At 58.4% G+C, this 12047-nt stretch overlaps 1 protein-coding gene across 1 annotated transcript; it reads left to right on the forward strand.

Moving 5' to 3' along the window:
- Positions 1-8321: 8321 nt before the first annotated feature.
- LOC100358359 (large ribosomal subunit protein eL42) lies at positions 8322-8850 on the forward strand. Its single transcript, XM_002714009.6, has one exon. It carries the CDS (start codon positions 8387-8389, stop codon positions 8705-8707), a length of 321 nt encoding a protein of 106 aa, XP_002714055.1. The 5' UTR covers positions 8322-8386; the 3' UTR covers positions 8708-8850.
- Positions 8851-12047: the final 3197 nt, after the last annotated feature.

Genomic DNA, 12047 nt, shown 5'->3' on the forward strand with positions numbered 1-12047 from the left:
GCCCACCAAGTGCCGCCTGGCCCGTAGGCCCCAGGCCATGTCCATGCAGTTGGATCATTTAAAAAAGTTTTCTTTTATATTTATGACAAAGAGACAGAAATCTTCCAGCGGCTGGTTCACTTCCCAAATGCACACAACAGCTAGCCCTGGGCCAGGGCGAAGTGCTCAGTCTGGGTGTCCCACGTGGGTGGCAGGGGGCCAAGTACTTGAGCCATCGCCTGCTGCCTTGCAAGGGTGTCCGTTAGCAGGAAGCTGGAAGCTGGCACGGCCGAGACAAGAACCCTGGCACTATAATGTGGTTACAGGACAGGTGTCCCAAGTCGGGTCTTGACCACTGCCCTAAATGCCTATCGCTGGCACACTCACTCACCGTTCAGTGGCGTCACCGCACAGTGCCTGTGATGTGGCTCTCACCAGTGCCATCAGTGGAGGCCGCGTGCACCACGATTAAGAGCTCAGACTCGGGGTGCAGAGAGCCCGGGTTCCCGGTGCAGCCCCCCACGCCCCTGTGTGCCTCGCGCTTGCCTCTGGGGAGGGGCTGTGGCGCCAGTGCGCCCTCCCTCGGTTAAAGTGGGTCAACACAGCTTCACTGTTGGCACCTGCACCGTTTTCTGGGCTTCTGACCTTGGCCTTCCGACTTCCTCAGCCACCAGGGCCCTGTCACCCTGTGCCTTGCTGTCCGTGTGGCTCTATCCTGAGCCTGCAGCCTCAGCCCAGGCTTTCTCGCACAAAAGCCGGTCCTTCAAAACGTTCTGGGGAAAACAGACTCAAAAGGAAAACTTATTTTGGTGCACAGAGGCTTGAAATCCACGCATGTGTGGGGTCTTCAAAAAGTTCGTGGAAAATGTGTTTTCTAGATAAACCGTACATAGACGTGACACTATCACGCAAAATAAACCTCGTGGGGCCGGCCTTGCGGCGTAGCCAATAAAGCACCACCTGGGATGCTGGGATCCTTATGGGCACCAGTCTGTGTCCGGGCTGCCCCACTTCCGATCTAGCTCTCTGCTAACGGCCTGGAAAGGCAGGGGAAGACGGCCCAAGTGCTGGGACCCCGGGGCCCATGTGAGAGACCCAGAGAAAGCTCCTGGCTCCTGGCTTCAGCCTGGCTCCACCCTGGCCATTGTGGCCACCTGGGGAGTGAACCAGCGGATGGAAGACCTCTCTGTCTCTCCCTCTCTCTCTGTAACTCTGACTTTCAAATAAGTAAATCTTAAAAAAAAAAAATAAGCCTCTCTTTTAATTCTGTCTCCATGAACTTTTTGAGGTACCTGCATCCGCTCAGCAGCCTGCCGCATTGTTCCAAGCGGCCCATTTATTCGTTGCACACATTTAGGGTTTACTGACTCTGTGTCTGACCCCACTCCAGGGCCTGGGGGCAGAGCGGTAAAGTGGAGAGACCAGGGCCGCGGCCCGGCGGGGGTGGGGGTGGGGGTGGGGGAGTGTGCAACCCAGAGCCGAGATTCCATGCTAATTATGCAAATACTGACTTTAATTGCAATCGGAATAAGCAATGCAAACACGATGCCCAGATGGCCAAGAGAGGAAGTAACAGGGCCTGTGACCCCGTCCGCAGCCCAGCCCTGCCCCTCCTCTGCCTCTGTGCCCCGGCCCAGCAGCGAGCTCAGCCGTCCTCCTCCCCCGGCCAGCACCCGGCAGTGGGTCCTCTCCCTGCTAAGAGGCGCCTGCTTCTGGGAAAATCTGCCTTCTTGGGTGACCCCGAAACTCTCAATTCCTACGCCTGGTGCTCAAGTTCACCCCCGCAAAGGTGCTCCTGGCAGAACGAGAGCAGCAGAGTGGGTGCGGGGTCCCCAGAAGTGCAGGCCCCTGTGGGCCCCCGGCCCCTGTGACGAGACGGCAGGAGGACCGGGCACGCCTGTCTCCACCGAAGGACCCTCGGTGCCTAACCCGGCCTCATCAGCTCTGGCCGCTGACCTGCGCTGCGTGGCACAAAGTGTCTGTCTTCCGCCAGATTAGAAAGCCTCTCTCTCTCTCTCTCTCTCTCTCTCTCTCTTTTTTTTTTTTCGTTGTCAAAGTCACACCTGTTGCAGCGGCTCTAACGAGGATTCCTCATGGTAAGCGGTAACGACGCACCTGCCTTTCTGGAGCCGTCCTGGATTTGAAGCCCCTACCTTTTTTTTTTTTTTTTTTTTTTAGATTTATTTATTTGAGAATCAGAGTTACATAGAGGAGAGGCAGAGAGAGAGAGAGAGAGAGAGAGAGAGAGAGAGAGAGAGAGAGAGGTCTTCCATCCGCTATTTCACTTCCCAGTTGGCCGCAACGGCTGGAGCTGCGCCGATCCAAAGCCAGGAGCCAGGAGCTTCTTCCGGGTCTCCCCTGCGGGTGCAGGGGCCCAAGGACTTGGGCCATCTTCTGCTGCTTTCCCAGGCCACAGCAGAGAGCTGGATCGTAAGTAGAGCAGTCGGGTTTCAAACCGGTGCCCGTGTGGGCTGCCGGCGTCTCAGGCCATGGCATTAACACAGTCCGGCCCGTCCCTACCTTTTAGGAAGGAACCCCAGCATCCGAATGTGGGGGAAGCCCAGGCCGGAGCCCAGCGGGTCCTCGCTCCACGCCGGAGCCGCGGTGAGGCCAGCGAGGCAGACCGAGACACAGGGACTGCAGGGAGGACACACCCAGGGCCCCGCAGCGGCCTTGCGACCACCAGCCCTGGGCCCTCTCCCGCTAACCCACCCTCCATTCCCAGCACTCCAGAAGGTGCGGGCACTGCCTGGGGGTCTTACCCTCTTCTGCCCAGGCAGCCAGAGCCCCCTTCTGCTGTTGGCAGTCGAGAGTCCTGATCACGCAATGATCACAGCAGAGAACCTGGGCCGTTCCAAGAAGCAGAAAGACAAAATCAAAGCTGCTCTGATACCCAGGAAAAAGATGACGTCTCCCGCCTCCCCCCCCCCACTTAATATAATTGTAATTAGTATAGAAAAATGCATGTACCCCAAACTGAATTTTTAAAGATTTATTTTATTTGAAAGACAGAGTTAGAGAGAGAGAGACAGAGAGAGAGGGAGAGACAGAGAGAGAGATCTTCCATCCGCTGGTTCACTTCCCAGATGGCCGCAACGCCAGAGCTGCGCCGATCCAAAGCCAGGAGCCAGGAGCTTCCTCCGGGTCTCCCACGCGGGTGCAGGGGCCAATCTTCTATCTTCCAGCAGATGGAAGACCTCTCTCTCTCTCTCCCTCACTCTCTGTAATTGTGCCTTTCAAATAAATAAATAAATAAATCCTTTTTTTTTTTTAATGTGTTGTCTGGTTTAAAAGGGGGCAACTCTGAGTATTCATTACAGAAAATTTGAAACTACAAGAAGGAACAGCGACAGTTTTGGAACGGCCTCCCAGACATAACCATCGCTGATAACCGGTGTTCCTAACAGCTTTTCTTGGCATTTTTACGTGGCTGAGATTACACTGATGACGTCCCTCGAAGACGTTAGGAGGTGCCGGGGTGGCGGACGCTCCGCTGGTACGGCGAGTTATCCTGCGCCGTGAAGACGCCTGGCTGCGCTCCGGGCTGTGAGGACGCAGACTCACCGTGCAGGACGTTGCCTGGCCCCGGGGATGCACCTGGCGCCGTGCCTCTGTGGCCGCCTACGGCCGCGCCGGCACTTCCGTCTCCGGGGTCCTCCAACATGGCAGAGACGCCACAGGAACCATGGAGCAAGGGGGCCAGCTCCAGAACCAGTTTTCCAGGAAACGGGGCCGGGGGGGTCCCAGCACCGACCCTCGCCGTGGCCCCCTCAGGGGACCTCAGACAGGTGGCGTCAGTGGTGGTGGCCTCGGCTTCCCCCTGGTTTTTGCGATATTATCTTCCACATGGGGTGGGTGATAAGAACGATGGCTATCGCATAGAGTACCACCTGATAGAATGTTTCTTACTCATTGGAGGGGCCACTGTTGTGGCGCAGAGGGTTAAGCCACTGTTTGACACCGGCATCCCACATGAGCACGGGTTCGAGTCCCAGCTGCTCCACTTCCGATCCAGCTCCCTGCTGATGGCCTGGGAAAGCAGTGGCAGACGGCCCAAGTGCTTGGGCCCCTGCACTCGGCTGGAGCTCCAGGCTTCTGGCTTTGGGCTGGCCTAGCCCTAGCTGTTGCAGCCATTTGGAGAGCGAACTAGCAGATGGAATCTCTCTCTCTTTCTCTCTCTCTCTAACTCTGTCTTTCATATAAACAATCTTATTTTAAGTTGATTTATCGGAGAAACAGAGAGCTCCCACGCACAGTCTCCCTCCCCAGATGAGCCGCTGGCCACGCGGAGGTCAGCTGATGCCCGTTTCTCAACTCCCCCTAATGAAGTCCTACGCAGTGTCTTCACAAAGTCCGTGGAAACGCACGCCATGAAAAGCACATGCGTGGATGTCTAAATACTTTGCGCCGAAATAAACTGACCTTCTATTTATTGGAGAGGCAGAGACAGAGCGTCTATCTGCTGGCTTATTCCCCCAGTGCCCGCAAGGGCCAGGCCAAAGTCAGGAGCTGGGGACACCATCTAGGCCCCCTGCGTGGCTGGCAAGGGCCCAAGCACTGAGCCGCCTCTGCTCCCTGCTGCCTCCCAGGGCCCTGCGTTGACCGGAAGCTGGGGTGAGCCAGAGCTGGGAACTGAACCCAGACATTTCAGGGTGGGACACGTGAGTCTTAGCTGAGAGGCTGAACGCCCTCTCCTGAAAACAAACTTCAGTGACTTATTTACTTATTTATTTATTTGAAAGGCAGAGAGAGAAGGGGGGGGAGGGAGCGAGCGAGAGCTTTCATTCTCTGGTTTACTCCCCAAATGGCTGCAGCGGCCGGGCTGGAGGTGGAGCGGCCACGTGGGACGCCGGTGGTGTGTATCCTGCTACGCCACAGCGCGGGCCCCGGGGCCTTCTGCCTAGATTTCCAGGAGTGCGCTGCTGTGTTTCCTGGGTGGATCCTGGGTGAGCGGCTCTTCTGCCTTCCGGGGACTCCGGCTTGCAGCTGTCGGCGCTGAGTTTCGGAACTGTCTTGCGTGTTGCGAGCAGTGCACAGGCCTGGAGTGGGGGCTGCCCTCCAGAGGCCACTCAGAACGGGCCATCTCCCAGAGTGACCTTCCTGAAGTCCGACTCTTGCCTGGCCCTAGCCTTGAGAGCCTTCGTCATGTTCACGGTCTACGAAGAGCCTTCGTCATGTTCACGGTCTACGAAGAGCCTTCGTCATGTTCACGGTCTACGAAGCGAGATCCAGTTCTCCAGCGTTTCTGGCTGAGTCCCCGGTCGTAGCCAAATACTTCCAGTTGCCCAAGACTGCCCCGTCCTCGCGCCCTTCCAGCCTCTGCACACAACGCACACTTGGCGCTGGGTGCCCGCTCACCCCCTCTCCCTGCAGGGTTGGGCTTGAATGCCCCCACGCTGGGTGAAATCCCCTTCCGTGGGCCCCCCAGACTCCCCCATAGACCACTGCCCGCAGGCCTTGTGACGGGCGGTGCTGAGGGTGTCTCTGGAGGAGGAACTCACTCTCCCACAGCTCCTTTCCTGTGGGCAGTACCCGGGCAGGGCCTCGGTCAAGGCTTGTGGATCAAGCCACGTGAGCTGGCGCTCACCCTGGAGCAGAGTCTGCTGCTACGAAGGCCTCCCCCGCCCCCGCCCCAGGAAGCGGCTGGTGCACTGCGCAGGCAAGGACCCCCACGCCCCGCCCCAGCCCTGCTGTCCCCAGCCAGCGGTGCCTCCTGCACGGGTGCCTGCCTTCGATGCCAGCCCCGGCGGCCAGGTGCTCTGCACCACGCTGTGAGCCCAGCTCCGAGGGCACAGAGAGGCAGAAGCTGCCCTCTCCTGTCGTCAGTGCCAGGAGGTCCCTGTCTTGAAGGGACTGGGCGTCGGGGTCAGCCCATCCGAGCCAAATCCAGGCCCTGCATTTCCTGTGTGACCTTATGCAAGTTGCCCAGCTTCTCTGGGATTCAGTACTATTATTAATTAATTAATTTGAAAGGCAGAGAGAGAGCGTGTGAACTCTCCCATCTCTCCCATCTGTTGGTTCACTCTCCAAATGCCCACAACAGCCAGGCCTGGGTGAGGCTGAAGCCAGGAGCCCAGAACCCCATCCGGGTCTCCTACATGGAGGGCAGGGACCCCAGCACTGGGCCATCACTGCTGCCTGTAGCAGGAAGCTGGAACCGGGCACGGACGCGGTGCTTTAACTCACGCGCTGCTGCCCCAAATGCCGCCCTGGTCTCAGCTTTCTCATCTGTAAAGCGGGGCTGACGATGCGTAACCTGCAAGGTGCTTGTGAGGATGGAGGCGACGTAAGGGAAAGCCAGCCCGGGCCCCGCATAGACAGGGGCAGGGCCGCCTGCACCTCCCGTCACAGTGCCTGTGTCCAAGCTGCGGCTCCACTTCCAGTTCCCCGTCCTGGGAGGCGACACGTGGTGGCTGAAGTCCTTTGGCCACCCACGTGGGAGACCCAGATGGAGTTCCTGGCCCCTGGCTTTGGCCTGGCCTAGTCCTGGCTGTTGTGGCCATTCGAGGGAATGAACCAGTAGATGGAAGATGTCTGTCTGTCTCTCTGTAACTCTACCTTTCAAATAAATAATTAAATCTTAGAAAGAAAGAAAGAAAGAGAGAGAGAGAGAGAGGGAGGGAGGAAGGGAGGGAGGGAGGCAGGAATTGGTCTCAAACCACCGTTGAGGGTGACTGTCCTCCCCACACACTGGGGGACCCCCGCGGGCAGAGGGGGTGTCCCCGGGCCCAGCCCAGGACCCCCAGGCAGGAAGCCGCAGGGAGCAATGCTTACTGACTGAAGGGTTCTCAGCGCTTGCTGATCTGCTGCGGAGGCAGGGGCATGACTCCCATGGAGGGCCTGCTCGCTTAGATGCTGGGCTCCATCCACACAGCAGGAATCCCTGTGGGAAGATGGCGGGGTCCTGGTAGTGGCCCTGGAGCTGGGACAATAAAGGCGGGGTGTAGGGAGCAGGAGGGGGTGCCCAGTAGGGAGATGTCGGGGCGAGGGGGAGAGGGAGGCCAGAGAAGTGACTCAGGCAGGTGAGGTGGGAACAGGAACAGAAACAAGGGGGTCCCAGAGGGCGGAATACCCAAGGGAGGGCATGGAGGAGGGGTGGTGTGCAAAGGGCCCCCAGGGCCAGGGAAGCCGACTGAGCTCAGAGACAGAGGCAGAGGGTGGGGACCCCTCCCCACATGGCCGTTAGCTGGTGGGGGAAGGGAGGTGGCCCGGGGTGGGCTGCCTGACTGAGGGCCCTGGGGAGCAGGGGGTGTGGGGACACGCGGCGGGGGAGGGGGGAGCTGCCGGCTCTCACAGCCACCGGCTCGGCAGGCTGGCGGGCGGAGAGACTGCCGGCCAAGGGGATGATGAGCTGAGCGATCTGAGTTCCTTGAGAAGCTGATCTGGGAAGACCCAGGAAGCCGAGACGCAGAGGCCAGTGGGAAGGTGATGACGCCTGCCCCGCCCGCCCCGGCCAGGCACTTCCCGGCTCCTGCGGGCACCGATGGACAAGTCCTCTCCCAGCTCCCGCCCCAGAGAGGGCAGGAGCCTCCCCTGCCAGGGCTGCTCCTGGTCTCACACCAAGTGACCAGCCTGTCCCCAAGAGACCCCCCAGCTCCCCTCACATGCGGGGTTCACACAATGGAGACCCTGCTCTGTCTCTGGTTCTCAGCCCAAGGGCCAGGCACGCCCCTTGTCTGTGCATGCACCAGCCTCTCTCTCTCTCTCTCTCTCTCTCTCTCTCCCTCTCTCTCTCTCTCCTGCCTTCATCTCCCAGCCCCATCTCCTTCAGGGAAAGAAGCCTTTTGGAATTTTGGAAATGCGGACGCTTCCCATCAAACACGGCCCTTAGTGGATGGTGTGGGAGTCCAGGACATCACGCGAATCTCAGATGGCATCGTTTCATGCTAGTAAAGAGCTCCCAAGTGAGAAAAGCGAGGCAGAGAGCGAGAGAGAGCGAGAGAGCGAGCGCGTGCATCCACTGCAGGGAACACGACGCTGCTCTGGGGCGAGGAGGCGGCAGCAGGAGGACACATTGGGATTTGCTCGTATCCGCATCAAGGAATGCTGGGAAATGGGCCATTGCTGTGGTGCAGTGGGTTACATCGCTGCTAGCAATGTTGGCATCCCAGAAAGTTGGCTGGAACCCCAGCTGCTCTGCTTTGGAGCCAGCTCCCTGTTAATGTGTTGGGGAAGGCAGCCACAGATGGCCCAAGTGCTCAGGCCCCTGCCACCCACATGGGAGACCCGGATGGAGCTCCCGGCTCCCGGCTTCAGCCATTGCAGGCACCGGGAGAGTGAACCAGCAGATGGAGGATCTCTCTGTGTCTCCCTCACTCTCCCCACCCCTACCACTCTGCCTTTCAAATAAATAAATCTTAAAAAAAAAAAAAAAAAGGCTTTTCCGAGCCGATAGCGTTCCGGCAACATGGTGAACGTTCCGAAAACCCGCCGGACCTTCTGTAAGAAGTGTGGCAAGCACCAGCCCCACAAGGTGACACAGTATAAGAAGGGCAAAGACTCTCTGTATGCCCAGGGAAAGCGGCGTTATGATAGGAAGCAGAGTGGCTATGGGGGACAGACTAAGCCGATTTTCCGGAAAAAGGCTAAAACTACAAAGAAGATTGTGCTGAGGCTTGAGTGTGTGGAGCCCAACTGCAGATCCAAGAGAATGTTAGCTATTAAGAGATGTAAACACTTTGAATTGGGAGGAGATAAGAAGAGAAAGGGGCAAGTGATCCAGTTCTAATCTTCGTCTTCTGTTTTGCTATGAAGACAATAAAATCTAAAGGTTACCACTGTTCAGTTCATTTGGTCTTTTGGAAGGGAATGAACCAAAGCCATCAATAAAACTCCTCTTGGAAAATTAAAAAAAAAAAAAAAAAAAAAAAAGACACACCAAAAATAAACTGGGTGATGTTCTGGGTGCATGGGGCCAGGGGTGGGGTAGACTTTCCAAGGCATCCCTTTCTGTTTTGTTGGGATTTGTGAATCACGTGATATCACCCTCCGTGAGCAGAAAGAGGGTGCACCTGTGTGCTTAGAGGCACCAGGCCTGCTCTCCTGCGGGGGAGGGGGGAGCAGTGCCCACAAAGGTGCCCCACCCCCGGCCTGCCAGGATGTGGGACAGTGAGGCTCAGTGGCCCTGATGTGGGGACATCACAGAGCCCTGGGCTCTGCCTCTCGCCAGCTGTGAGATCTTGGCCAAGGGGAACTTCCTCCCTGGACCCCCACTTCTCCTCTGTGGGACTGGGAATGCCTGGATTTGGGGGGGATGAGGGGTGAGTGGGGGTGTGCCTGTGTGGTACCGTGGTGTGCTTCATGATCCCCAGTGGCCCCCTCCCCCCTTAGCCAAGGCAAAAGCAGACACCGGAGAGGCCTTGGCCTAGCTCATGGAAGAGTTGCATTGTCGACAGACTCCGCAGAGACTGGCACCAAACAATGAAAATCGGACGGGGTCACCCCCCCAAAGTCCTGGGAGGGGTCCTCACAATATGTGCACTTACAGGGCCATCACATTTCCGTGAGACTTCTGGTGGACACTTAATCCAATTCTGGTGCCTGGTGGGAGGTTCTTAGGTCAGCGGGGGCGTGCCCTTGGGAGGGGGTTCTCACAGCAGGGCTGGGCCCAGCTGTTCTCTCTCTGCTCCCTGGCTCACACACAAGCTCCACACGGCCACGCCATGGACTCACCACGTGGCCAAACCAGCGGGGTCCACCTGGCCCCGGACTGTGACCCCCAAAGCCATGAACCCACATAAATGCACCTCCTCCCTGAGCAGCCTGTGTCAGGTGGTAAGTCAGAGTGACGAAATGCTAAGGCACCCTGTGCTCGGCTGGCACGGTTCTACCCGTGGAGGGCGCGGGATGGCCGTGGGTGTGGCAGGGACCTGTCCAAAGGGGAGTTGAGTCGTGGACGCATTTCCTGGACTTTGTGCACTATGTTTATGTTTTCTGCAGCTGCAAAATGACATCATTTCGTAGTAAATTATCGCTGTGATGGGTTAGCACTGGCTTCTGGGAACAGAACTCCTATCCACCAACACCCACCTCGCCAACCCGTCCGCCATTGTGACAGGTGCTGCAGGCCAGAGACCACGCGCAGGTGGAGGCGTCGGCACTGACGGGTGCAGAAGCCAGGGTGGACGTGTGGGAACTTCTTCCCCTCTCTCACGGGGACCTGGCCAGGTGCAGGCTCGCTCGACCGTGCAAGACACCCGGCTGGAAATGGGCTGCACCTGCAGGTTCTCTAGGAGCTGTGCAGAGTTGAGGCACCAGTGTTGTGGCCCAGGTTAGGTCACTGCTCTCAAGGCCGCATCCCCTAACCGAGCACGGGCTGCTCTGCTTCCCATCCAGCTCCCCGCGAATGCGCCTGGGAAAGCAGTGGAGGATGGCCCAAGTGCCTGGGCCCCTGCACCCACGTGGGCAACTCAGATGGACTTCCAGGCTCCTGGCTTCAGCCTGGCTGTTGTTACCATTTGGGGAGTGAACCAGAGGACGGAAGCTCTCTTTCTCCCTCCTACTGTCTCTGTCAGTCTTTGAAAAAGAAATAAAAACACCCTTAAAAATGGATTTCCATATTGGTAGGGGCGCAGTATCACAGCAGTCCGACAGTGAGAGATTTTGCATGTGAAACTGGATGATTTTTTAAAAAAAGATTTATTTACTTGAAAGAGTTACACAGAGAGAGGAGAGGCAGAGAGAGCGAGAGAGACAGAGAGAGAGGGAGAGAGGGAGAGGTCTTCCATCCACTGGTTCACCCCTCTATTGGCCACAACAGCCAGAGCTGCGTGGATCTGAAGCCAGGAGCCAGGAGCTTCTTCCAGGTCTCCCACGTGGGTGCAGGGGCCCAAGGACTTGGGCCATCTTCCACTGCTTTCCCAGGTCATAGCAGAGAGCCGGATCAGAAGTGGAGCAGCCGGGACTCACACCAGCGCCCACGTGGGATGCTGACACTGTAGGCGCCGGCTTTATCCACTACGCCACAGCGCCGGCCCCATGAAGCTGGATGATTTACCCGTCCCGATGTGCGGGATCACGTCCCGGTGTGACCGATGCGAGCTGTGTGGCAGCTCTGGGTGAACCAGCGCAGGACACTGCCCCCCCGGCGCCCCCCACCCCAGCCGCACAGCCGGGGCGGCAGGCGTTCCCTGCACGGCTCCCCACACGCTCGTCCACAAGGACAGTGCACACAGCCCGACGGGGGTTTCACTGCACAATCACGCTGCTCAGAGCGAGGCAGCAGCAATGTCAGGATGCATTTGAATTGCCCTGGTGAGCGAGCTCCACCAATTCTGCCTGTTTAACGCCGCTCCTCACCGCACGCAGACTCCAGCAGCCTGGAGCCTTCCAGCTCCATCACAGACGACACCTGATGAGGGCTCGCCCAACGTGACAACACCCTGCACCGCGCGTGTGGCTTCAGCAACACATCACAGCGCCCAGCCCCTCCTCCACTCTCCCCAGCAACACAGCAAGGGGTGACCCTCGCCAGGGGAAGCGCTAAATTATCTCTCTGCTCAAAAGCCGCTTCAGCCAAGCAGCGACCCAAAGGCAGGCAGTGGAGGTGAAGGGCGGACTCGTGTGTCACCCAGGGGTGCTGGGGCCCTGCTGAAAACCCAAGGCTCAGGCCGGCGCCGCGGCTCACTAGGCTAATCCTCCGCCTTGTGGCGCCGGCACACCGGGTTCTAGTCCCGGTTGGGGCGCCGGATTCTGTCCCGGTTGCCCCTCTTCCAGGCCAGCTCTCTGCTGTGGCCAGGGAGTGCAGTGGAGGATGGCCCAGGTGCTCGGGCCCTGCACCCCATGGGAGACCAGGAGAAGCACCTGGCTCCTACCTTCGGATCAGCGCGGTGCGCCGACCGCAGCGCGCCAGTCGTGGCGGCCATTGGAGGGTGAACCAACGGCAAAAGGAAGACCTTTCTCTCTGTCTCTCTCTCTCACTGTCCACTCTGCCTATCAAAAAAAAAAAAAAAAAAAAAAAAAAAAATCCAAGGCCCTGCAGAGCACAGCAGCTCTGTTTTCCGCTCTTGGGGGTGGCTTGGCCCTTCTCCTCCTTCTAAGCTGCCGCTCAGGGGCTGGCGGCCTGGGGA

This window comes from Oryctolagus cuniculus, chromosome 12, assembly GCF_051225735.1.
Source record: "Oryctolagus cuniculus isolate XC-2025 breed Fujian yellow rabbit chromosome 12, ASM5122573v1, whole genome shotgun sequence".
NCBI classification, from domain to species: Eukaryota; Metazoa; Chordata; class Mammalia; order Lagomorpha; family Leporidae; genus Oryctolagus; species Oryctolagus cuniculus.